Source organism: Budorcas taxicolor, chromosome 20 (assembly GCF_023091745.1).
Source record: "Budorcas taxicolor isolate Tak-1 chromosome 20, Takin1.1, whole genome shotgun sequence".
Taxonomy (NCBI): Eukaryota; Metazoa; Chordata; class Mammalia; order Artiodactyla; family Bovidae; genus Budorcas; species Budorcas taxicolor.
In genome coordinates, this window is record NC_068929.1 from 45,397,369 (window position 1) to 45,422,412 (window position 25,044).

The window sequence follows — 25,044 nt, forward strand, 5'->3', positions numbered from 1 at the left end:
AAAAGTATCATCTCTCTATGGTGTCTGTACTTTAAGAACGAGGTTTTGCACACCAAAGTTGACTTGGTGACTTAGAAGAGTAGGTACCTGTGCCCTGTGCTACCAAGCGGGAGGTCCATGGAAATCAATAAACTGAATCCTGAGGATGGAGGAAGAAAAAATGTGACACACAGAGACGTCAAAAAAGGAGCCAAGAAACTATGTCAGTTTAACATATAACCAGTTTGAGGCCCACGTGAAACTGGAAAAAAACTAGAAGCCAGGGTGCCTGAAGAAAATTGAAAAGAAGAACAGAGTGGTGGTGAGTGCTGTGTAGACAGAGAGTTGTGTTTGGGCTACAGTGAGTCCACTACATGCAAACCTTCAAGTTGTGGACTTTGGAAGATGCAAACGTGTTTGAATGTTCAGCCAGGTAAGGTAGTTCACGTGTCTGATGTACATTGTCACATGTATGCATCCTCTGTGGGTAGTTGTGCTTTTGTGTACTGTATAGAGTACAGTGGTATATAGTATCTTTATTTCAAGCCCAGGATATCTGGGAGCAACATAAAAGTAGCAGCGATGTAGCTGGTACTGCTAAGAACGCCATGCAATAATGATGGAAACAAAAGTGAAAATAACTGAGAGAGTGGAGCGAGGCAAAAAGGTGGTAGACGTCACTCGTTCTCACAAATGAATTGTTCAGACAGCAGCACGATTCTCAAGTACAAGGACAAGGTGATGGAACGTGTGATGATGTTCTGCTGCTGCCAGTGCTGTCGATGGTAATATTGAATGAGCCTGGACAAGTGATGGAGGAGATGGAGGAACTTCACAGTATGTGGATGCAGGATCAGCAGGGAGCTCCCGGCTTGATCCCTGGTCAGGAAACTAGATCCTGCCTGCTGCAACTAAAAAAAATGATCCCGCATGCCACATTGAAGATCAAAGATCCCAAAGATCCCACGTGCCACAGCTGAGACCCAGCACAGCCAAATAAAAATAAATCAAACAAGTAAATAAAATGAAAGCAGTTTCTAGAAATGAATGAGGGGAGATGCTTAGTGATTGTGTGTGGTCTCAACATTGCAAAGATTGATCATTTAACAAACTGAGCTGGAGTCTTATAGAGAACCTCGAGACTTATTTGTCAGGGATACAAAATGGACGTTGGTCGTACCTACCTTTCTGTGGTGGTCACAAGAACCACACTTACTTGGAAAGAGACCCTGGCTCTATTTGGAGCAAGTTTAGAGGAAGTGATGAAGGGACTCACAGCTGTTTCATGTGAGTAAAGGATAAAGAAAATAAGACTTAGTTTGGTGAAGAGAAGATGTGGGAACTTTGCCATTAAATGTATTTTGTTCTTTTCTGGGGTAGATCAGAGGGATAGACTATTTTCTAATAATCAGCATACTCAGAAGATAGTTATTTTCTTAACAGGTAATGATTCTTCTCTCGCTGTAGGTATGAAAACAACTCACCAGTTTGAATTCATACTTTAGAAAGATAGTTACACTGCATAGTCTTCATGACCCCTCCTCCTTGAGTGCTTAGCCTCAATTACCATGAGCCCCGTGCAGTTGGAATGCCTGGGAAACTGCGTTATACTTTGACCGCATACTTTGTTTCCTTATTGTTGTGTTTTTTAATACAGCATGGATCAAAACATAGTGGACAAAATGCCAGTAATTCGAATCAGAATAGCATATCTCTGGGAAGCCCCTGGGGGCGAAAAGAGTGTCTCCATCTTTTTTCTTTCCCACAGCTATTATAAGCCTTGCACGTGGAGGTGCTCAATACCTATTTACTGAATTAAACTGGAAAGAAAGACTTTCTGTTGATTAAAGATCCTTTTTGGGAGAACTAATCTTTCTTTATAAGTTAATACAGGGAACTGATTTCTGTAATTTCAAGCAAATCCATTACCATGTATTTTTAAATAATGTCAGCTTAAAATACTTCAAAGACTAAAATGATAGAAAGCACATGTCAGTCATTCTGTGGGCTGTGCCCATCCTCCAGGTTCTGATGAATAAGAATGACTTCTTCATTCTGTTGATTTCTAGGGAAACGTTATTAAAAAAAGGGAAAAGATACGCTCTCCGTGAAATTGTCTCCCAATAAGGAATCTATAGCCAAATGAAAAGTGATTGAAATAAAAATTCTGTGTCCTCAGGTGATTTAACTGTATTGATGGTTTTTATAAAAGTTATCCTCATAATGTTAGATTGAGTGTTAAACCTGGAATGGCCCTTCGAGATCATCTGGCTGAGAAGTTCTTACCCAGAGGCTAATGATGGGCTTTATAGATCTGTGAACTCATTAAAATTCCATAAAGTTTTTGCGTGTTTGTGCACACAGGCCTTTTTCTGGGGAAAGACTCATTTTCCTTAGATCTCAGAAGTGCCTTGACCCTGACAAAGTTTCAGAATTTGTGAGCCCTAGTCCATTCCCTTTGAATTAAAGAAACAAGGAGGTACAGAGATTCTCATGGCTTCCTCAAGGCTGCACTGCTGGCTGCTGATGAACCAGGGCTCTTCCTACTCCAGTGAGGGCCACACATGCCCTCTGCCAAGCAGCCTTTTGTATTTACTCATTTGATCCCTTTAACTGTCCTTGAAGGTAGCTACACCAGTTGTCCTCAGTTGACAGGTAAGGAAACAGAAACAGAGAGGTTAAGTAACTTACCCTAAGTCGCAGGATGGGTGAACGACAGAGCAGAATTTGGACCCAGGCGCTCTGGTTCCAGAGACTGTATCTCTAACAACTTAGTCCACTGCCCCTTGCAGAGGGTATGCCAGGGTGCCATGCTGCCAGTACACTGTTTTAAGACTTTGGGAGATGGGATTTGGGATGTAAAAAATCTTTTTTGTTTGCTGTAAAATGAATGAAATGTTTTTTTAATACATTTTTAGAGAATTAAACATATTGAAATGTGCTTTTTCCTAGCATGCCATGATGCTGCCAGTTCTGACCCATCATATTCGCTACCACCAGTGCCTAATGCATCTGGACAAGTTGATAGGATATACTTTCCAAGATCGTTGCCTGTTACAGGTGAGAGTTACTCTCCTGTACATTTATATAATAACAAGATAGGAGTAATTCATCTTGCAGGTTGCAAGTGGAGTATGGAGAATCTCTATTCTGGAGAGGATGAGGATGTCTAGAAACATAGCCTTCTCCATTACTCTACTCTGATTGCCACTTTCAAACCCCTTTTCTGACTTTTTTTTTAAGACTGTCCCTAAAGAAATAGACCAAAGCTTCCAGATTTGCCTGTCAAACCTGAGCTCTTCTTTCATCTTTTCCTCTTTTGTGACTCTTCTTTCCAGGTGCTGTGTATTCTAATTCTTCTCTGAAAGATGTGGGTTTTTAGGTTTGTTTGTGGAAGAGGACTTGGACCAAAGCTCTGGAAATTTGACACTGGAGAAAATGGAAAGTTTGGGGCTTAAAATTTAATCAGATAAATAAGTTTCTTTCCTGTTTCATTTTTGATGGTGCTTCTATGCTTTTTTTTTTTTTTTTTTTTGGTTTTTATTAAATTTTTTTTATGCTGAGTTTTTAAAACTGAACTTATGTCTTTGGAATTTTAGCTGGCCATGACCCACCCAAGTCATCACTTAAATTTTGGAATGAATCCTGATCATGCCAGGAATTCTTTGTCTAACTGTGGAATTCGGCAGCCCAAATACGGAGATAGAAAAGTTCATCACATGCACATGCGAAAAAAAGGTCCGTTCGGATTACACTCTCCTCTTTTGCTCTGTATCCCCTGCTGTAAATTAAATCCCCACCAGGAATGGTTCCCTGGTAACTGTTTCATTCTGCCATTGTTTACTGCTTCTTGACTCATATGTAATGACATTTACTTTGAGCACAGCATTATAATAAGAGTGAATGCATTTTTGAGAAGATTTAATTTCTCCTATCAAAAAGTGTTTAAAGTAACTAAGTTGATCAAACTTGTCCACATGCAAGTCAGATTGGAGTGAGATGAATAATTTTCTTTCTGGATGTCATATGATGGTTCTGGAATGCTTCTAACAATATTGACTTGTGATTTTTTTTTTAAAATAGGAATTAACACCTTAATAAATATTATGTCACGCCTTGGCCAAGATGACCCAACTCCCTCAAGGTAAAGTAAATTTTTTTTATATTAGTTTTGTTGAAATAGAATTCACATACCATACAATTCATCCATTTAAAGTGCATACAATTCAGTGGTTTTTGGTATCTTCACAAAATGGTATACCTGTGATCACTGTCTAATTTTAGAGCATTTTAGTCATGCCCAAAGGAAACCTCATACTCCATATTTCCCTCAGGTTGCCCAGCCCTAGGCAACCAGCAGTCTTCTTTTAATGCACTTTTAATTTTTGTGCATTTGCCTATTCTGAACATTTTGTATAAATGGCATCATACAATATGCGGTCTTTTGTGACTGGTTTATTTTCCTTTATGTAATGCTTAGAAGGTTTATCCATGTTGTAGTATATATTAGTTCTTCATTTCTTTTTATCGCCAAATAATATTCCATGGTATAGGTAGACCACATTTTGTTTATCTGGTCATCAGATTGATGGTCATTTGTTCTTTTTCCTTTTTGGTTATCTTGAATGATGTTGCTATGATTATTTGTGTGCAGGTTTTTGTATGGACATGTTTTGATTTTTCTTGGGTATATAACTGAAGTGGAATTTCTGGATGATATAGTAACTCTGTTTCACCTTTCTCTTAAGGAACTGCCAGACTGTTTCCAAAGAGTCTACCATTTTATATTCCTAGTAGCAATATATGAAGGTTCTGGTTTCTTTGCATCTTTCCCAACTCTTGTTATTATCTGTCTTTTTGAACCTGGGCTTCCTGCTGCTGCTGCTAAGTTGCTTCAGTCGTGTCCGACTCTGTGCGACCCCATAGACGGCAGCCTACCAGGCTCTGCCGTCCCTGGGATTCTCCAGGCAAGAACACTGGAGTGGGTTGCCATTGCCTTCTCCAATACATGAAAGTGAAAAGGGAAAGTGAAGTCGCTCAGTCGTGTTCAACTCTTCGCGACCCCATGGACTGCAGCCTTCCAGGCTCCTCCATCCATGGGATTTTCCAGGCAAGAGTACTGGAGTGGGGTGCCATTGCCTTCTCTGGGGCTTCCTAGTGGATATGAAATATTATCTCATTGTGGTTTTGTTGTATTTCTCTGATCACTAATGATGTTGAGCATCTTTTCATGTGCTTTTGGGCCATTCATATATCTCTGCTGGAGAAATATCTATTTGGATCCATTTTCCATTTTTTAATCAAGTTACTTTTTGTTATTGAGTTACAATCATTTTTTTGTGTGTATTCAGATACAAATCCCTTATCAGGTACATGATTTGTGAAAAAATTTTTTCTCATTCTGTAGATCATCTTTTTAATGTTTTAATGAAGCACAGAAGTTTTGATTAATTCCAAATAATAGACAAATTATGTTACTTTCATTCCTTTTGCTTTTGGTGTCATGTCTAAGAAACCATTGCCTAATCTAAAGTCACAGAGATTTACGTCTGTTTCTTCTAAGAGCTTTATGGCTTTTTCTCTCACATTTAGATCTTTGGTCTGTTCTGAGTTAGAACTGGTATGACATAGAGGTCCAGCTGCTTCCTTTGGCTTGCAGATATCCACTTATCCCAGCACCACCACTCTTGAAAAGGCTAATCTTTCCCCACTGAGTCACCTTGGTTGAAATCACCCTTGTTGAAAATCACCTGACGGTATATATGAGGGTATATTTTTGACTCTTAGTTCATTCCATTGACCTGTGTGCCTGACCTTAAGCCACTGCCGCATTGCTTTGATTACTGTGGCTTTGTAATAAGTTTTGCAACCTAGAAATGCAAGTTCCCTTTTCTAGCTTTCTTTTTTTTTTAAGATTGTCTTGGCTATTCTAGGCCTATTACCTTTCCACATGAATTTTTTAATTAGCTAAACTTTTGCAAAGAAGCTAGCTGGAATTTTGGTAGGGATTGTGGTAAATCTATGGGTGAGTTTGTGAATGATTACCATCTTAATATTAAGTCTCCTGTTTAATACTTCTTCTGTTCCCTGAACATTAAATGTCTTTGTTTCTCATTTGTTGTCTTTAATTTCTTAGTAATGTTTTTTAGGTTCCAGAGTACACATTTTGTATGTCTTTTGTTGAATTTATTCCCAAGTATTTTATTCTTTACAGTGCTATTCTAAATGAAATTATTTTTATAATTTTTATTTTGGGATTGTTCATTGCAAGCATATAGGGAATACAGTTGATTTTTTTATTTTGATCTTGTATCTTGCAACCTTGATGAGCTCATTTGTTAGCTCCAATAGTTTTTTAGTTGATTCCTTAAGATTTTCTGGGATTCCTTGATAGCTCAGTTGGTAAAGAATCTGTCTGCCACGCAAGAGATGGGTTTGATCCCTGGGTTGGGAGGATCCCCTGGAGAAGGGAAAGGCTGCCCACTCCAGTATTCTGGCCTAGAGAATTCCATGGACTGTACAGTCCATGGGGTCGCAAAGAGTCAGAACGACTGGGCAACTTTCACTTCACTTTAAGATTTTCTATGTAGATGATCATTTCACCTGTAAATAGAGATAGTTTTACTTTTTCCTTTTTAGACTCAGTTCCGTTCAGTTCAGTTGCTCAGTCATGTCCGACTCTTTGCAACCCCATGGACTGCAATACATCAGGTTTCCCTGTCCATCACTAACTCCCAAAGCTTGTTCAAACTCATGTCCATTGAGTCGGTGACACTATCCAACCATCTCATCCTCTGTTGTCCCCTTCTCCTTTTGCTTTCAATCTTTCCCAGCATCAGGGTCTTTTCCAGTGAGTCAGTCCTTTGTATCAGGTGGCCAAAGTATTGTAGCTTCAGCATCAGTCCTTCCAATGAATATTCAGGACTGATTTCGTTTAGGATTGACTGGTTTGATCTCCTTGCAGTCCAAGAGACTCTCAAGAATCTTCTCTAGCACCACAGTTCAAAAGCATCAATTCTTCGGCACTCAGCTTTCTTTATGGCCTTACATCCATCCTTCTCACATCCTTTTCACATCCATTCAGCCAACTCTCACATCCATCCTTTTCAGGCTGGAAGCCTTTTATTTCATTTTCTTAATCTGGTTGCCCTAGCTAGCACCTTTAGTACAATATCCTGTAGAAGTGATGAGAGAGGCTCCTTGCCTTCTTCTTAATCTTAAAAGGAAGACATTCTTTTACCATTGTGTATGAGTTTTTCATAGGTGCCTTTTATCATATTGAGGAAGTTCCCTTCTGTTCCTACTTGGCGTAATATTTTTGTCATGAGAGTGTGTTGAATTTTGTCAAATGCTTTTTCTGTATCTATTAAGATAACCATGCTTTTTAAAATTTTATTTTATTCACATTGTGTTATATTAATTGATTTGGGGGTGTTAAACCAACCTTGCCTTCCTGGGATACATTACACTTGATCATGGTGTATAGTCCTTATACGGTGTGTTTAGGTAGAATTTAGTCTGCTGGTTTTGTGCTGAGGATTTCGGGCCTGTAGTTTTCCTTTCCTTTGATGTTTTTGTCTGATTTCATTATTAGGATAATACTAGCCTCATATAATGGGTTGGAAAGTTTTATGTGTTAACTTTCCCTATCTTACGTCTTGATTTTAAAAGCTACCTTCATACATTAATATTTTCACTTTTGTGTGGCCTTGAGCCCCTGAAGAAGCTGGGAAGGAAGTAGGCGGGGTCCAAATAAACTCATTAACATCCTAGAAAATGGAATGGAAGCAAATGGATGATGGCTGCTGAGGCTCTAAATGTTGCTCTCAGGAGGCTTATCTTTGTGTGTGAAGCACAGCAGGTTCTATTTTGAAAGCCAGTACAGGAGACTGTTTGAGAGAGACTTGCTTTTTTAACCCTGGGGCACTGAAAAGTTGAATAGTCAGGCCTGTCCCTCTTAGGAAGCAGACTTAGATGGATGAAAGGTGGGGAGAGCAGGGTTAGACTTGAGACGCTGCTGCGGCTGGTAATGGCCTCTTCAGCCAGGTGAGTGCCCAGTCGAGCTGGCACAGCTTCCTCCCCTACCTTTTTCTTCATGTATCCTTTTTCTTTTCAAATAGGCTTGCCTTGAGGTTGCTCTCTTTTAAGGTTATCATGAACCAAACCGTCTTTTCCTCTTCAATCAAGAGGTAAAAAGAAAGGCAGGCCGAAACTTTAAAATTCCAGTTTGAAGATGATCACACGTCTCACTACTGTGTTCCTTGCGAGTCTAAGATCAGAAAAGAACTGTCTAATTAGAGGAGCCTTAATCACACCCTCAGGGATAGCATGGCCCTGGTTTCCCTATACCCTGCTATACTGTGAAGTCTTCAGATGGCCAGTTCTGTATTTTAATAAGTAGCACCCTGGGTCCCCTGCAGCCCCCTTCAGCAGGGCTATACATGCCATAGACCCATTCTTTTTCAGTGATGAAAGCACAGGTTTAAGTGATCTTTGTCTCATCCACCCCACCCACAGCTGTTGGCATATAAATTATGTCTTTTTGATAGCACTGTTTAAACCTCATGGTTTATGTTTTCTAGCTGTGTTCTTTGTGAATTTACATTTTGAAAATGATACCACTGATAGAGAATAGACATGCTTTCTCTTGCCCTTTGACTTCTGTTCTGGCCTTTGTGGCTCTTGTGCTGAGAGTTTCCTGCCTTCTGTCCGATCTTTTTGCTGATGCAGAATTGACCCCAGCTTTCTATTCAGAAAGAGCCTCCTTGCCTCGGCAGCCAGTCTGGCGGCTGCTTGGCTGTGGCTGTGTAGTAGCCCCAGCTGTGCACGGCCCTGGGAGCCGTACTGAAGAAATGTAGACAGATTTAATCCAACAGACATTTGTCCAGTGCCTTTTGAGTGTGAGGCAGTTCACAGGTATTTTGGTTAGGATTTGGCGCTGTCACTGCCGGGCCCAGGTTCAGTTCCCAGTCAGGGAAGCCTTTGTTTTTCCTCTCTGCCTGCCACCTACCAACCTCCTCAGCATGACCATACCCTTAGTGATTGTGGCTCAGATGGTAAAGAATCTGCCTGCAGTGCAGGAGACCTGGGTTCGATCCCTAGGCCAGGAAGATCCCCCAGAGAAGGGAACGGCAACCCACTCCAGTATTCTTGCCTAGAGAATTCCATGGACAGAAGAGTCTAGCGTGCTACAGTCCATGGGGTCTCAAAGAGTTGGACACGACTGTGCAACTGATGTTTTCACTTCTTTCAAAGGCAAGTAAGACATAGCCCCCGCTCACCAGGAGGTATGACTACCTGGGGTGGGGTAAGAGTTCCATAAACATGCATAATATAAGGAAGACTCTGCTAAGCACTTCAGTGAAGGTCAAAAACACAACAGCCATGCCAGACTGCTGTGGGGCCAAAGAGAGCTCTGGTGGTGGTTCAGGGGTTATGGGTCAGTTATATACCATGCACTTGAATAATTGAGTTCACTTGAAACAACGTGCCCTCTTCCCTGTTTGTTTCTTAGTTTGCTATTATAAAGTGGGATGCGGTAGTCTGCTCCTTGGAAGTATTTGTACATGTTTGAAACAAACACTATGCAGTTTCAAGCATCGGTGGGTATATTTCCTCCCAAGCAAGCCTGCTCAGAATTTTAGACTTGAGAAAGGAACAAGACAGCCAGTAGGCTAGTAGGTTGTTTGGGCATCTGTGTCCAGGACTGCAGGTGGAGGAACAGGGCAGACTGGGGAGCTGGGTGGAATTCTTCCCCAGCCCCACCGAAAGCCACTCCTCCCAACCCTGCCCATCCTGCCATGCAGTTAGTGCCGCCTTCTGTCGGGTCTCCCTCCAGACGGACTCTCCAGGCGTCATCTTGCTGTTTTTAGAGCCTCCATTCTAGTTTGTAGCTGTAAACTGCTTGAAGGCTTTTTGTGATATCGCGTCACCTGCTGAATACGTCTGAACCTCCTCGCCTGACAATCCCAGCACCTGGTGACCCAGGCCATCCTTCCAGGCACATTGCTGTCTTCCCCGTGGTCTTCTGCACACCAGTAAGACTAAAATACTTCCTGTGCACTCGAGCGTACCCTCTCCCTTCCCTGAATGCCGGCAGTCATTGTTGCTATGCTCACATTCTGCCAGCATTTCTTTTATGGTGCAAGTTTCCGTTCTCCCAGGTATTATTAATATTTTGTGTCATAGTTTTTTTTTTTTTTTTTAATACTGTGAGCATTTGGAAGGTCTTTGATCCTACTCTCTCTTTTCTTTTTTTCAAATTCTTTTTCTTTTCCAATTAGTGCCTTTCAAAAAGCAGGGGCTCAGTAAATAAGTCTTAAAGGAAAGAAGGCCATTCATGATACTACTTTTATTCCATGTTTTTTACCTGTTGACTAGAAACAGGGAAATGGGAGCATTAGGAAAGGTCATGGTCAGAGCCTTCAGAAGTTTAACGGCTGGTGAGTCTCTTAATCTGATTTGGGATCAGCTAGTATTTACAAAAGACACAAAGACTTAAAATTAATAGATAAAAATCTGCCTGCCTATCAAAACTACAAAATAATTAACTTTTATGGTTACAAGTTAACCTGTCAGTTTTTGAAGTGTCACTGTTGAACCACATAAATCTCAGCTGTATAGTTATATTTAACTAATGCAAATCACAATGAAATGTTACCACAGCGAAGGTCTATGAAGGATTAGGCATTTGGTCGCATTCAAGGGATCCATGTTATTAGTAGGACCTTTGGGAATGAGGGGCCAGAAGACTGTAATGGAGAAGTAAGAAACTCAAGCAGCCCTCCTTTGTTGTGTTTTGTTTTGCTTGGTAGAGTCATTGCTGGACATAATGTGTGAGGATCTATGGGATCAATGGAGAAACACGTATAGACTGTTTATTAAGGTCTGTTTAAGGAAACGGTAGTTGCAGAGTACCCTTTCAGTCATGCTAAGTTGCTTCAGTCGTGTTCGACTCCTTGCAGCCCTTTGGACTATAGCTGCCGGACTATTTCTGTCCATGGGATTCTCCAGGCAAGAATACTGGAGTGGGTTGCCATTTTCTTCTCCAATCAGTTATACATTTAGTATTTATCATTAAAAACACTAACAGTGCATTGAATATATGTGAATAGATGCTTAATCTGGGATCCATGGGTCCAGTTGGATCTGAGATCCAGTAGGGCTTCTCCCCCCAAGTGTTCAGTTAGATGTAATAGTGAAAAGCTCTCAGTCATGTCCGACTCTCTGCAACCCCATGGACTGTACAGTCCGTGGAATTCTCCAGGCCAGAATACTGGATTTTGTAGCCTTTCCCTTCTCTAGCAGATCTTCTCGACCCAGGAATCGAACTGGGGTCTCCTGCATTGCAGGTGGATTTTTTACCAACTGAGCTTTCAGGGAAGCCCCAGATGAGGTATGCCTATAGTCTCTATTCTAATTTTTTTTTTATAATTACCATAGTGTGAAAATTGCTCAGTCATGTCCGACTCTTCTGTTATGTCCGACTCTTTGCGACCCCATGGTCTATACAGTCCATGGGATTCTGCAGGCCAGAATACTGGAGTGGGTAGCCTTTCCCTTCTCCAGGGGATCTTGCCTACCCAGGAACCCAGGACTCTCGCACTGCAGGCAGATTCTTTACCAGCTGAGCTACAAATAGATGTAATGGACAGAAGGAATTCCTGGGTTGGGTGGAAGTTTCAGTCCACCTGCAAGGCCCATTCTAGCTGTGCCCTATCAGTTTCCCCTTGAGGCTTGGAATGCAAAGGTAAGAAAATGTCATTCGTTCCCTCCCTCTAGCAGTTACCCTTGGACTTGGCCCATCCCAAGATGGTTTTCTATGGAGTAGATGACACCTTACAGTAATTACTATTATAGGGAGACTGTTCTGTTTTATGAAGTGTTTTGATTTCCACAGACCAAATGTGCTATCTAACTGCTACAGTTAATCTAAATTTCATAATGCCTCTGTTGATTCAGTTCTCAAAAGCAAATGGAATGTTTACTGCTCTGTAAACATCTCATCTTGGAGCTTGCTAGTATTTAAACAGGGGTGATTAAAGGAAGTATAAACAACGGAAGAAGGAACAAAAGACTTGCCGCTGTAGACAGCAAGGACCAGCAACTCACTCTGTCCATTTTTCCAGATAAACCACTGGGTTAGGAATTGTCTGATATAATAATAAACTAAAGTGGTATTTAACCCCCATTTTCATTTGTGGCCTACTGCCAGAGTTTAGTCACAGTGAGGATACAAAAAAACATATGCTGGCTAGGGGACAAATTATTTAATGGATGGCAGACTTACTATTGAATAAACTTGTTTAGCACTGTGACCTTGTATTTTAACACACTGAATAAGGGTCTGCCTTCAAGGTTATTAAAATTCTCGATGTAGTTCCTGTCTCCCTGAAAGTTTATAAATGAAATTAAATAAAATTTGTACCAATATGACTTAATTCAAAATAGTATATGACACAAAGCAGCTATTATTCTTTGACTGGTTGTCTTGTTATTCTTCAGTTAAGCACAAGACAGTCCAAAGTATGGTTCGTCTTCACTCTGGACTCCGGCCAGGGCTTCTTGCTTTCCTCCTTAACTAGATTTTCCTGTATTGTACTTTGAACTGTTGGGGAGATGATAGTCTTTACCACAGAAAATGCATGTTTATTTTATTGGCTTGTGGGAAAGAATAGGATAATGTTAATTTCTCTCTTTTTAAAAAATTTATTCTTTCTTAGTTCCTATCAACTCTCAGGCAGTAACTTATTTTAGGATATTCTTTTGCACGGCTTCAGACAACACGCGAGTTCCCAGCCTACTCGGGTCACAGTCTGGCTTGTCTCCACCACTTGACAGAGCTTGCCCTTCCGTGGCTTCAGCCATCTCCCTGGTATGAGTCAATGCTCTCTTCTCATCTAGCTGAGTCTGTTTCTTTATTGAAGCATGCTCTTCTCTTTGGCTATAGAATAACACTGGCCTCCTCTTCCTCCCACCACCTTGCCAGTTCCCCTATGCTGGCTTCCCTTCTGCTGGACCACAGCCATGACCCTTTCCTAGCCTCAGTCCTGGGACCCCTTGCCTAGCTCCATTCTCTGCCTCACTAGTGCCATCCAGTTTCAGCATCTGAAATCCTGTCGATGTATAGACAACTGCTATAGTACGCTTGCCTGGAGAATTTCATGGACAGAGGATCCTGGCAGGCTACAGTCCATGGGGTCGCAATGAGTTGGAAATGACTGACTAACACACACACACATAGATTTATTGCTAACTTTGTTCTTGTCTGTGAATAACAGGCACTCTGAGCTGGTGGCTCAGACGGTTAAGCGTCTGTCTACGATGCGGGAGACCCAGGTTCAATCCCTGGGTTGGGAAGATCCCCTGGAGAAGGAAATGGCAACCTAGCATTTTGCTGGATCTCTCTGTTTGGATATTTTATGCACATTTCAAAGTTAGCATATCTACAAGGCATCTCTTGCTTCTTCCCAAACCTGTTCTCGCTCTTGGTCTTCCCATTGCAGTAAATGGCAGCATTTTTCACCCAGCCACGTGAGCCAGAGTCTGGCACTGCCCTTCATCCTTTTCTTATTGGTTAGCTTCCTAGTCCCAACTATCAGCACCTCTTTTCTGCTCTACCTTTCAAATGTCTCCCAAATCTGATGGCATCTCTGCCCCTCCTCTGTCACCTCTTCATCCTGTGCCTCCATCATGTCACATCAGGACCACAGCAGTATCCGCCCCAGTGCTTGTCTTTACTGCTCTCAATCTCTGCTCAAGGCAGCCAGAGTGGCCTTTAAGAGCTTCAGTTAGATCAGGTCATATCTCTGCTAAACGGAGACATGGTGACCTGCTTGCAGTGAGAGACTTGTAGGTGGAAGGAGGCTTCCGTGAGCCACCTTCCTGCCCGTTTCAGCCTCGTTCTCCAACATGAGAAACTCAGCTTGTAAGATGCACCTTCCTCAAAATAATTGAAATAAATAAAATGCAGTCTCTGCACTGAGGGAGTGTACTCATTTTGATAAGGCACTCAGGTGGGGGTTCATCTGGAGCTCACATTCTGCTAGACCTCGAGGGATGAGTCGGTTTGCAGGGAATCTTGCTGTACAGAGGAGACCTGAAAGCTCCAGGGCAGCACAGAGCTTGGCCTGCACAGAGGCACTGAGTATTCTAGGGGGTGCCCTCTTCAGAGAGGACCAGGCATCCTGGAAAAGGATCCAGTGCGTTGGTGGGAGAGGATAGCAGTGGTAGAGAACCCACCTGCCAGTGCAGGAGACCTAAGAGACGCTAGTTCATCCCTGGGTCGGGAAGATTCCCTGGAGAAGGACACAGCAATCCACTCCAGTATTCTTGCCTGGAGACGCCCATGGACAGAGGGGCCTGGCAGGCTACAGTCCATAGCGTTGCAAAGAGTCGGGCACAACTGAAGCAACTTTTCAGAGAGGACCAGCACACATGCACTTTTCAGAGAGGACCAGGCAGTTTTGGAAAAGGCCCCAGTGCATTGGTGAAAGAGACTGAAAAGGTAGGTTAGGCCCATTTTAAGAGATTTTAGACATGAGGTCAAATTCAGAGTTTGGACCTTGGGAAGCTAGAGCATGGTGCCAGTGCTGACTTTCCACTATTCTTGCTCTAAGAATGCATTCTCCCTTCGCTCATCCACCTGATAGCAGTGTAGAAAGATTCACAGTTGCTAGGCTGATGTCTCATTTGCCTTAAGTCTGATTCCCAGGGGACGGAGGCACCAGGGTAGAAAGCCTGAACCCCATGGTAGGGGCAGTGCTCCCTCCTCCCTTCCCTACTAGGCACCCCCCTGGCAGGATGGCCATCAGAGCCCTTGATTATGAGGAGTAAGTTAGGGTGCTCTGATTACTAAAGGAGCCAACCCTCAGCATCCTTTCCTTTGAGAAGAGAGGGAGGAAATGTAAATGTGCGCTATTTTAAGAGAGCTTTTTAATTCTCCTGTAGGATTAATCACAACGAACGGCTGGAGTTCCTGGGTGATGCTGTCGTTGAATTTCTGACCAGGTAAGTAGGCTTTTCTGCTGTTCCCCAATAATTGCATTTTACAGGCAACATACTTACTACATTACCTTCTTTGTAATTAGCCCAATAAAGCCTTGAAACACAGTGCTTTTGGTCTCTTCTGTAGAGCTTAAAAGCTCCATGTCTGTGGCTCTTGCCCTGATAACTTGCACTCACTGATGCTGTAATGAGCAGGATTACAAGATGAAAGGCTAGCGTCTCTGTCCTGTCAAGTTTATGTTCAAGTTGCTACAGCCACGAGAGATCAGCTTGTCTTGGTCTAGATGCTTCAGAGCTTATATTCAATTTGTAAAGAAAGGGATGATATTTTAAAATGTCATTTCATTTTCTAGGATTTGTCTTTGATCCCTTTCTCACTCTTTCTGAACTCAAGGGAAGGAAAGCTTACGAGGATTTTAATAACTAGATTTTTTGGGGTGTGTCTAGTGTATGTGTGTCTGTATGTTTGTGTGTTTTCTCCCCAGAAATGTTTTTGGATCCTTAATTTGGAGGTAGAGGTAGGAAAGTACATTTTGGTTTTTCAGTACTCATAAAATTTCTCTTAAAGGGAGATAGCACATGTTGCTTTTGGAACTGTCTCAAGCTATTTTTATTCTCTTTCAATCATTTCTTTTCCCACAAAGGATGAAGTGAGGCAAAAGAACAGATTTCTCAGCGTGTTCTCACTGGACACAATAGGACCAAACTAGCTTAGCTGCCCCAATCAACAGTGGGTCTTCGGAACTAGTTTGAGAGTTAGGAGAGCGCAGTTACCCTTGTGGTCTGGCCTGGTTTTCCATCAGCCTTCTTCCTAATTCCCGTAGTTCCCTGATCAACAGCCCTGGCTCTGTTTGCCGCTCCTGGTTCTGTCCCTGTCCCCATCTGTACTTGTGACGAATGTGCCACCTGGCTGCCCTGCTCAGAGCTCTCTTCAGGGGCCCTTATAACCCAACCCAAGCAAAACTCTCTGTCTCCAGGCTCACTTTTCAAGTGTTAGATAGGATTGCTCTCAGCAGGATGAATGATTGTTCAGGTCTTCATTGTCCTCGTATTTCAGAGAGCTCTTTTTACAGAAGTCAGTGTGAACAGATGAGTGGATGGTGTTTGGGTTTTAGCCCGTTCAGATAGACTGTGTTTACTGTTTAACTCTGCAGAGACCTTTCAGTTTAGTTCAACCCAGCTGGTATACACTGTGCAAATTTGTGTCAGCGCTGTTGTTTTAGACTCAGAACCACGTACAGAATATTGTGATACATACTTATCTATGTGCTTTTCTTGGCAGTGTCCATTTGTACTATCTGTTTCCCAGTCTGGAAGAGGGGGGATTAGCAACCTATCGGACCGCCATTGTTCAGAACCAGCACCTTGCCATGCTAGCAAAGGTATGTCAAGTGTCTGCACTTTATTTGCAGTGAAGTCTACATTCTCTTCTTCAGTCCATGCATAACTTTGCATTTGAATCAGTAACTTTAGGGTGTATTAAGGGTTTAATATTTTATTGACGAGGAAGGATTTTTTGTTTGTTTGTTTGGGTTTTAAGGACTCACCCTTATCAGTCCTGTTACCTTAGTGAGTTTCACCAGCAGCTAATGAACTCCGCAGCAAGGTGTCTTGGTAACAGAAGAGGAAAAAATTGACAGACGTGCATGAACAGAGTTAAACATTTGGGGAAAAGGAACATGAGAACAGAGCAAAAGAAATGAAAGATTTCATATTTTCCCTCTGTGTAATATTTCTGAATTACATTTGTTTTTAATTTATTTTAACAGACAGAATTATAGCTTTGAATAGAATACTCCAGGCCATTTGTATCCATGGGGGATACTTTACAGATCTTTGAGAATCCCCCCAAATCACAAGTCCTATTAATTAAGATTTTGGTTTTAGGCTGTTTAGCCAGCCACATTGACTTTGCCGAGTGACTGACAGAACCTTTCCTTGATTTAGATTCGTGGTAGGCATGTTGCTTATGTTGCCTCATTTGATCTTCCTGTCTCTCTGCAGTGTTTTGTTATCATAAATCCTAACGGATAGGACCCTGGTGCTTGTTTGGGAATTCAGGAAACCAGCAGGGGGACCATGGACAAATTGACATTCTCTTTGCTAAGCCATAGCTTTCTCATCTGTAGAATGGAGATCTGTTAGCATCTACCACATAGGGTGGTTGTGAGAATTTAAGGAGATTACCATTTGAGTTTTAATGATTCGTTTATGAAGTGCTTGGTGCAATGCCTGTTCATAGTAATTACATACACATATGAATAAATTAGTAGGAGTTAGTTGTTTTTATTGTTGCTGCCACTTATAAATTACATTTATCAATCAATTACATTTTATAGGCCTGTGGGTTTATTCAGTAATAGGGGCAATGGTGGCTGTTAAATTCCTGAACATTAGTGATCTGTTGTGAAAGCTTTTGTAAGTTTTCCTTGATTTTTAAGTAATTTCTGTTTTTTTCTTCATTTTTGATATAAATGTTGGAATTTGGTAGAAAAGACTAGATAAAACCCATTCCAGTTTTACAACTGACTTCTTTAATTTGATCTTGCTAAGGCATTAATTACATTTAATATGCGGTTAATTTTATCCCATGGTTTTTGTGTTAGCAAGGGTGTACTGCTGTATTTTATATAACATCCTCATCGTAACTGTGGTGGTAGGCTTTGACCCAGGTTCAGTGGCATTTGAGAATATAAATAGTGATGCCTTCAGGAAAAACCAACTTGGTTTTCAGGCTCACAATAAATGAAATTCCACAAGTGCTTCAATGTTTAGTTGACTTAATTGTCAAGATGCTTCCTGATAGCTCATGTAAATGTCTGTTGGAAATACCTTTAATAAGTAGATTGTCGGCACACTCTCCCCCACCTCTTCCTGCCGTTGTTTTCTTGAGAGTTTCAGGTACAATGGAATTGCATGATTATTTTTCAAACAATTGTAGGGAGGATATTTTCAAAATGCGGGAAATGAAAATGAAAATAGAGCACAGTGGGTGCTGTATAGAGCCATGAGTCACAATGGGGGTGGCCATTGGCCATTTCTTCCCTTCAGGGATGTCTGTGTAATCCTCCTCCACCCCACACCCTGACGTACCCATAGCACTCAACACGCGTCTGCTCCGGCAGAAGGCAAGGTAAACCTTGCCCTTCTCTGTAGACCAGTGGTTCTTAACCATTTGAGAGGAGAGACTTGATGGAGGAGGCATGCTGACTCTGAGAATAATAAAAGCTCTAGGTCAGCACTCTAGATAGTGACCATTTTAACACATGCACAGTGGAACATCACTCTCCTTTTTAAAAGTGCCACTAGTGCCTTCATGAAAAAATAAGGATATAGAGCTAGGATTATGAGAAGTTAGAAAATTCATAACATTCCAGAACAGTTGTTTATAATATAAAAAGGGCTTGCAGTCTACTCTCAAAGCAGGGCTCCAGAGATAGCAGGCAATTGGATTTTCCCAGTGAAGTTGTGAAACAAGCAAAATTTACATATTCTAGCATAAACTCTTGCACTTGGGGATCAGTTTTTTTAAAAAGGTGCTTTCTGCTCTTGTATTTGTGGTAGTCAAAACTCTCATTTGAGTTTATAATATACTCATGAATTCCTAGCGATCCAAAATACTGATAGCATGTATGCCCTGTTTTTATTTTATTGTCTCTTTTTCAATGTAAATGATTATGGTTATTTTTAGCATACATACCAAGACACACAATATCTGAGTCTCTTTTATCTGAGAGCTGATGAGATTCATGTTGTCCTAGGTTGTTCATTGACTTGTGACTTGTTCCGTATTAGGTGGCATGTTATTGCTTAGTAGGTATTTATTGAATCGAATTATATGGTAATAGAAACTGATTTATTGTGTGCTTATGCAATGTTTATATCCTTTTCCTTTTATGGAACGAATTATGATTTCCATTTAGTCAATCTCAAGAGTTTTGTAAAAACCATTTATACTGTGTCTAGTTCTAAAAGGACTTGATTTGTCCTTTATGATACAATAGGAAAAGAAATAAGTAGGGACTGAACTCAAAACAAAGAGAAAATATGGGTAAGACAGTAAAATAAAGCCAGAGGTAAAGTTATTGTGCCCAGATATGTTCATCAGTCCTATACAATTTCCAGAATTGGACCATAAATCTGTCTCTAAACTTGTCTGAGGCCAAATAGAAAAAGAAAATATAATCCATTGCAAACAATATTCCCAGAGCACTTAAGGTAGTTCCAACCCATTGCTCAGATTCTTACTGAGCCTTCAGAAGGATGAATGTGGAAACCTCACAAAGGGACACAAGTACAAAAATATATGGCTCCCCAAATCCAAACCCTTATTAAATATGAAAAAAAAGATATAGAGAAATAAGGCATGTTTAAGTCTTCTGAGAGTCCCCATCTACTCCACCACATAAAAATCTCTTGATTTTTCATACAGTACAAAGACCATCAGTGCCATATAACTTTGGAATCCAAAAGGTTAACTTCAGGTTGAGTTTGTATCTCTAGACATACTGGGTAAACTCAAAGGCATGGCCTTGTAATAGAGTCTTATTCCAAACTTAGGCTAATGCTTTTTGGAACTTGGAGTTGGACAGATCAGATATGGTCCATTCTGAACCTACTTGAATCATCAGAGTTCATAGACGCTTGCTTGGGGAAAAGGTGAGGTTGGTCAGCGCTGAACCGTATGTATGGACTCATAAAGAATGGTAGATTAAGCTTTCACCTAAGGCCAGTTAATTTGTAACTGTGCCCCCTAGGAGATGCTGAGTTCTAACAGTTATGATTTTGCTGATATTCTCTTACTTTTGTCATTCTGAATTTTGTAGAAACTTGAACTGGATCGGTTTATGCTTTATGCTCATGGACCTGACCTTTGTAGAGAATCAGACCTTCGGCATGCAATGGCTAATTGTTTTGAAGCATTAATAGGTAATTTCTCTTTTATAGTCTAGTTTTTTGCATGTCTGAAATGTCTGGAGAGCACATAAAATTCAGTGTGAAGCCTTGGGACAAAATTACTTGTTCCCAAAGCATGTGAGGTCCCCAGTATGATACCCGCCTCCTTGTACTGTAGTTATTGTGGTTCTTCCAGAGCAGCAGTCATGCTTTCTTTTCTTGAATTTCTTGTATCATGTCATGTACATGCTTAGTATATACTGAACTGAATTGAAGTGAGTTAATACGAGGATGGATTCAGTTCAGTTCAGTTCAGTCTCTCAGTCATGTCCAACTCTTTGTGACCCCAGGAATCGCAGCACTCCAGGCCTCCCTGTCCATCACCATCTCCCGGAGTTCACTCTAACTCATGTCCATCGAGTCGGTAATGCCATCCAGCTATCTCATCCTCTGTCGTCCCCTTTTCCTCCTGCCCCTAATCCCTCCCAGCATCAGAGTGTTTTCCAATGAGTCAACTTTTCACATGAGGTGGCCAAAGTACTGGAGTTTCAGCTTTAGCACCATTCCTTCCAAAGAACACCCAGGGCTGATCTCCTTTAGAATGGACTGGTTGGATCTCTTTGCAGTCCAAGGGACTCTCAAGAGTCTTTTCCAACACCACAGTTCAAAAGCATCAATTCTTCAGCGCTCAGCTTTCTTCACAGTCCAACTCTCGCATCCATACATGACCACTGGAAAAACCATAGCCTTGACTAGATGGAGGATGGATTACTTGCCAGGTTTGATTCAGGATCACATACATAAATAAGTTGCTGGTTAGGCCCTAATACTTTTTTTTAAAATAAAATTTGAAGCTATTTTACAGGATTTTCTGCTTTAAACATCTTGAAGACACTGCATATTTTAAAATCCCAGGGCTTGAGTCTCTACAACTATTGTTTATTCACTTAAAGCATGGCTAATGCAGACACTCGGGCTCTTTACTTCTCCAGTTTTCTTTTTTACTATAACCAGAATATAATTAGCTGTTTGTACAGGAAAGTTATGAAGAGTTAATTAGCTGGTGATTGCAAGGATGCTTTACAATGAAATGTTAGATTGACAATTCCTTGATTTTTTTTTTTAGGTAGATGATTTAGTACATTTTATTTTTCAAAGGCCTCTGTACTTCCTTACCAGTTTTGCCCTCTTCCTTTGAAAATGAATATAAAAGCTTCCCATTATAGTTTTATGCTGATGATGATAGCAAGAGAATGTTTAATAATTATCCACAGTCTTTTCACAGCTATGTCTGTTTTGTACAAATATGTCTATTTTCAGAGGGTTCGTCATGTGTAATGACTGCGCTGTAATTTTTTTTCTCATTATATTTTTGACAGTGTATGTTACAGTTAGCTCCATAGCCAGGCACACATGGTTCAGTTCCCTCTCGCATCATTTATCAGTTCTGTGTCTTTGCCAGGTTATTGAATCTCTTTGAACCCTAGTTTCCCCATCTGTGACATGGAGATAGTATCACTTACCTCACAGAGTTGTAACAACCTTAATATCTGATCCTAACTGCAGCAAATCCAGGGCAAAGTTCCATTTCCTTTACCCCTTCCCCAGATCACCTACTGTGGACCCCAAACCTATAAATCTTTTCTAATATCCTCTTACTGAGGTGTCCTTAAAGGTGAAGGTAAGAATGTGAAAATTCTTTGCATAGGGCCTAGGCATAAGTGGTCCCTCAAACCCCTGCTTTTACTAATATCATCATCATCATCACAGTTATAATTATTATCATTATTACTACCTCTATTGATAAATAATAAATGTATTTAGTCATCAAAAGCCCAGGTGACTAAGTTTCTATTTTACATGGAAAATACCTTTCTGAAGACAGATATAAAAAATATGATTTTAAGAACCACCCTACTCCAGAGTTATTTGATTCCCACTTAAAAGGTTACTATAGTACTTACTGGTTATGATTAGTGGTAAATATGTGTACAGTGCTTAATTATTTCAAAAAATTTTTAAGAATTATTTTTAATTAAAGGTAAAGATTATCCTACTATTTTATTGGCAGAAGCCTTAATTTATCTGTACTCATATTTTGTCTGTGGCCTGAAATATAAACTGTAAATATAGAAAATGAAACAACATTTTCATAAAGTCAAGTATTTGTGTGTAGTTCCCTCAGTAATGGTTCATACTCATATCCTTTATGATAGATCATAGTTGGCATGTTTTTCTTACAAAATTAGGTTTATATTTTGGTAAATTGAATTTTGTATTTCAGTCTAACTTAAAACACAAAGCATAGTTAAAAGAGGGAAAATGCTACCTTTAAAACAACTGCTTCTGATCTGGTCGATTTTTTCCATGAGTGGGTTTTGGCTTGCCTTTTTGCTTTTTATAGAGATATGTAATTTTCTCTGAATATTAATGCAGGCTTCCTTTCGGCGTTCTCTTCTTTTATCTAGGAGCTGTTTACTTGGAGGGAAGCCTGGAGGAAGCTAAGCAGTTATTTGGACGCTTACTCTTTAATGATCCGGTATTTATTTCGACTCATTTGATTTTTCTCAGTTATATATCATTATAGAGGATTTTATATCAATTAGTCTTTGTATTTTAAAGAGCATGTAAGAGAAACAAAAATCCCAAATCTACCCTAGATAGTAAGATTTCAAGCACTTCAAAAATAGCTTATTCAACTCTGTCACAGATGGTTAAGATCTGTGGACATTTACCCTAGGACTTGATCCTCTACCCAAAACCCCATCTTTCCTCATGGTCACTTGTAAGTTAAATATGAATACAAATATGGTAGGACCTTGCTTTATTTTAAAGTATCTTAAAATTAATTATGATTTTATATTTTACAGTCATTGGGTACCTACCCCATGCAGGCTTAGTTGAAGCTATAGTCTTTTGACTTTTCTGTTTATGATTTGTTTTTATGTAAATTATGTAGACGAGATAAATGTATATTTATTTTAGAAAGTCAGTTCATATGGAGTTTCTGATAGAGCTATGAATAAGAGTATGAAAGTACTTCTTTTAAAAGCAAATTATAGTTTAAGAAAAAATGATAGATTCTAAAATAGTTTCTGTTGTTACTAAAGTATTAAGCTATTAATATTGCCAGGGCTACCTTTTTAATCCTGCATGTAATAGAGCATACTAGATTCTTTTTGTACCAAAACAAGTCAATTTAACATTTAAAGGGAGAGGCAACTCTGTATTCCAAATTGAAATGTCATTTTAATTGAATGAAATGGCCCTCACGGAGCAATAAAGAACATGGCAAGCCAGTGTTTTAAGCCTTTGTGAAACCTTCAACTTAAGTGGCTGTCAGATATTATTACTGTATTCCTTAGGATAGTTAAAAAAAAAAAAAAAGAATAGTTTTGAAAAATGGGACCTGGATGATGTTCGTATCTGAGGATTTGATTTTCTTTTACCTGTTTTTATAGAGATAGGTGATGATTTTATATGTGTGAATTTCCTCCTGATGGGAACATTATCCACAGATGTTCCATGTCCCCCATTTTTGTCTTACAACCTATGAACAAGTCTGCATGTTGATTTATACCTGTAACAGATGTATTTTAAGTCTTTTTCTCAAATCTTAAAATAACTTTGTTCTAGCCTTTTATCTTTTGTGGGTGATTTCAGCAACCTCGTTAGCTTATTTCCTCTTCCAGTCTTGCCTCTGTGAGCCCCTCCTGCCTTCAGCCTGTCCCATCTCCAGCTCCTCCCACCCCTCTCCCCCATCCACTCTGTTCCTTCCTGATGTAAAGGCAGCTTTCACCTGGTGTTCTTAACAACCTCAGTTTTGTTTAGATTCTTTTCTCTCTTTAAACCGCTTCTCTCCCACTTGTCTACGTAGCAGGCTTATCTTAGATTTCTAGTACCAGGTTCAGCGCTGGCATGTGCAGTGTTTAGTAAATATTTGTTAAAGGAATGAGCCGAATAAAGACCAAAAGCAGAGTCTGAACATTATCTTACCAGTGGGGCAGCTGACATTCAGCTTAGTTTTAGTGTGTCTTTTCTTTTGTGAAATTGAACAGGGCTCAGACGCAGCAAAGCAAAGCGGGTCAGAGGGCAGCCCTGGTGGGAAAGCGGTTCCCCTCCGAGAAAGGGTCATCCACGGTTTTCCTGATTCTGTAAGACCTTGAAAGCACTGTGTCCTGTTGATTTGGAAGCTGGCTTTCTCTGTGTCGTCTTTCTTTATCAGCCTGGACTGCTTTTTACTCTTTCAGCCCCAGGTGGATTCTGCCAGTTCTGTGTTTTCAAGTCTGTGTGACCCAGCTTACTTGGTACATTCAGAGCTGTTGTTTCCGTTGAGCTATCCAATGACCCTCTTAGAAAGACAGCGATTCCTATATAAACTTTGCTAGTCTTCCACTGCCCCTCGCACACCCTCTTTGGTCTTTGCACGTGGGTCCCGGTTTCTCTGAGCCTGGCCTTTCTTCAGAGTTCCTGAAACTGGAAAAAGTGTCTTTTCAGACTGGCTTCGGGCAGCTTCATGTGGGTGTTCCGCAGATACCTCATCGCAACAGGTTTAGTGTTTGAATTCGTCACCTAAGCCCCCAAATACACTTCTCCTCTTAGTTTATGATGTAAACCGGAAACCTCAGCGTCTTCTTTTGTCCTTAAGCTTTTTCTCCCTGTCTTCATTCAGTCACAGACCCCTGGCAATTTGGCCCCTAGCCTCGGCCGTCCTGTTGCTTTAACATTTGTCCTCCTCGTCTCTCACCTGATATAATTAAGCTGTTGTCGTTCCCCACTGCTCTAGTCCATCACTCATGCAGTGTTGTCTTCTTTTTCATGCACAGATTCGATTATGGTCTTTGCAGCTTAAAATCTTTGGATTCTTTATTGCCTGCCAAAGCCCGTATTACACAACAGAGCATTTCATAGTTCCCATAATCTGACTCCCACCTACTTTTTCAGTCTGCTTTCTTTCCACTCCCTCTTTGTGCCATTCTAGAAATCACTTTTAAAAATTTTTTAAATTAAAAAGTTTTTTCCAGTTCAGTTCAGTTCAGTCACTCAGACGTGTCTGACTCTTTGCGACCTTATGAATCGCAGCACGCCAGGCCTCGCTGTCCATCACTAACTCCCAGAGTATTTTTTAGATTTATGGAAACATTGAGAGGAAGGTTCTGAAAT

General features: G+C 40.6%; 1 protein-coding gene across 1 annotated transcript in view; it reads left to right on the forward strand.

Annotated features, from left to right (window-relative positions):
* DROSHA (drosha ribonuclease III) overlaps positions 1–25,044 on the forward strand; it is a 119,483-nt gene that overhangs the window by 68,756 nt on the left and 25,683 nt on the right. The window contains exons 18-24 of the mRNA XM_052659038.1: positions 2,932–3,039; positions 3,579–3,717; positions 4,063–4,123; positions 14,929–14,988; positions 16,268–16,367; positions 19,812–19,914; positions 22,350–22,420. Of these exons, the coding sequence (XP_052514998.1) occupies positions 2,932–3,039; positions 3,579–3,717; positions 4,063–4,123; positions 14,929–14,988; positions 16,268–16,367; positions 19,812–19,914; positions 22,350–22,420 (642 nt within the window). The remainder of the gene's footprint in view (positions 1–2,931; positions 3,040–3,578; positions 3,718–4,062; positions 4,124–14,928; positions 14,989–16,267; positions 16,368–19,811; positions 19,915–22,349; positions 22,421–25,044) is intronic.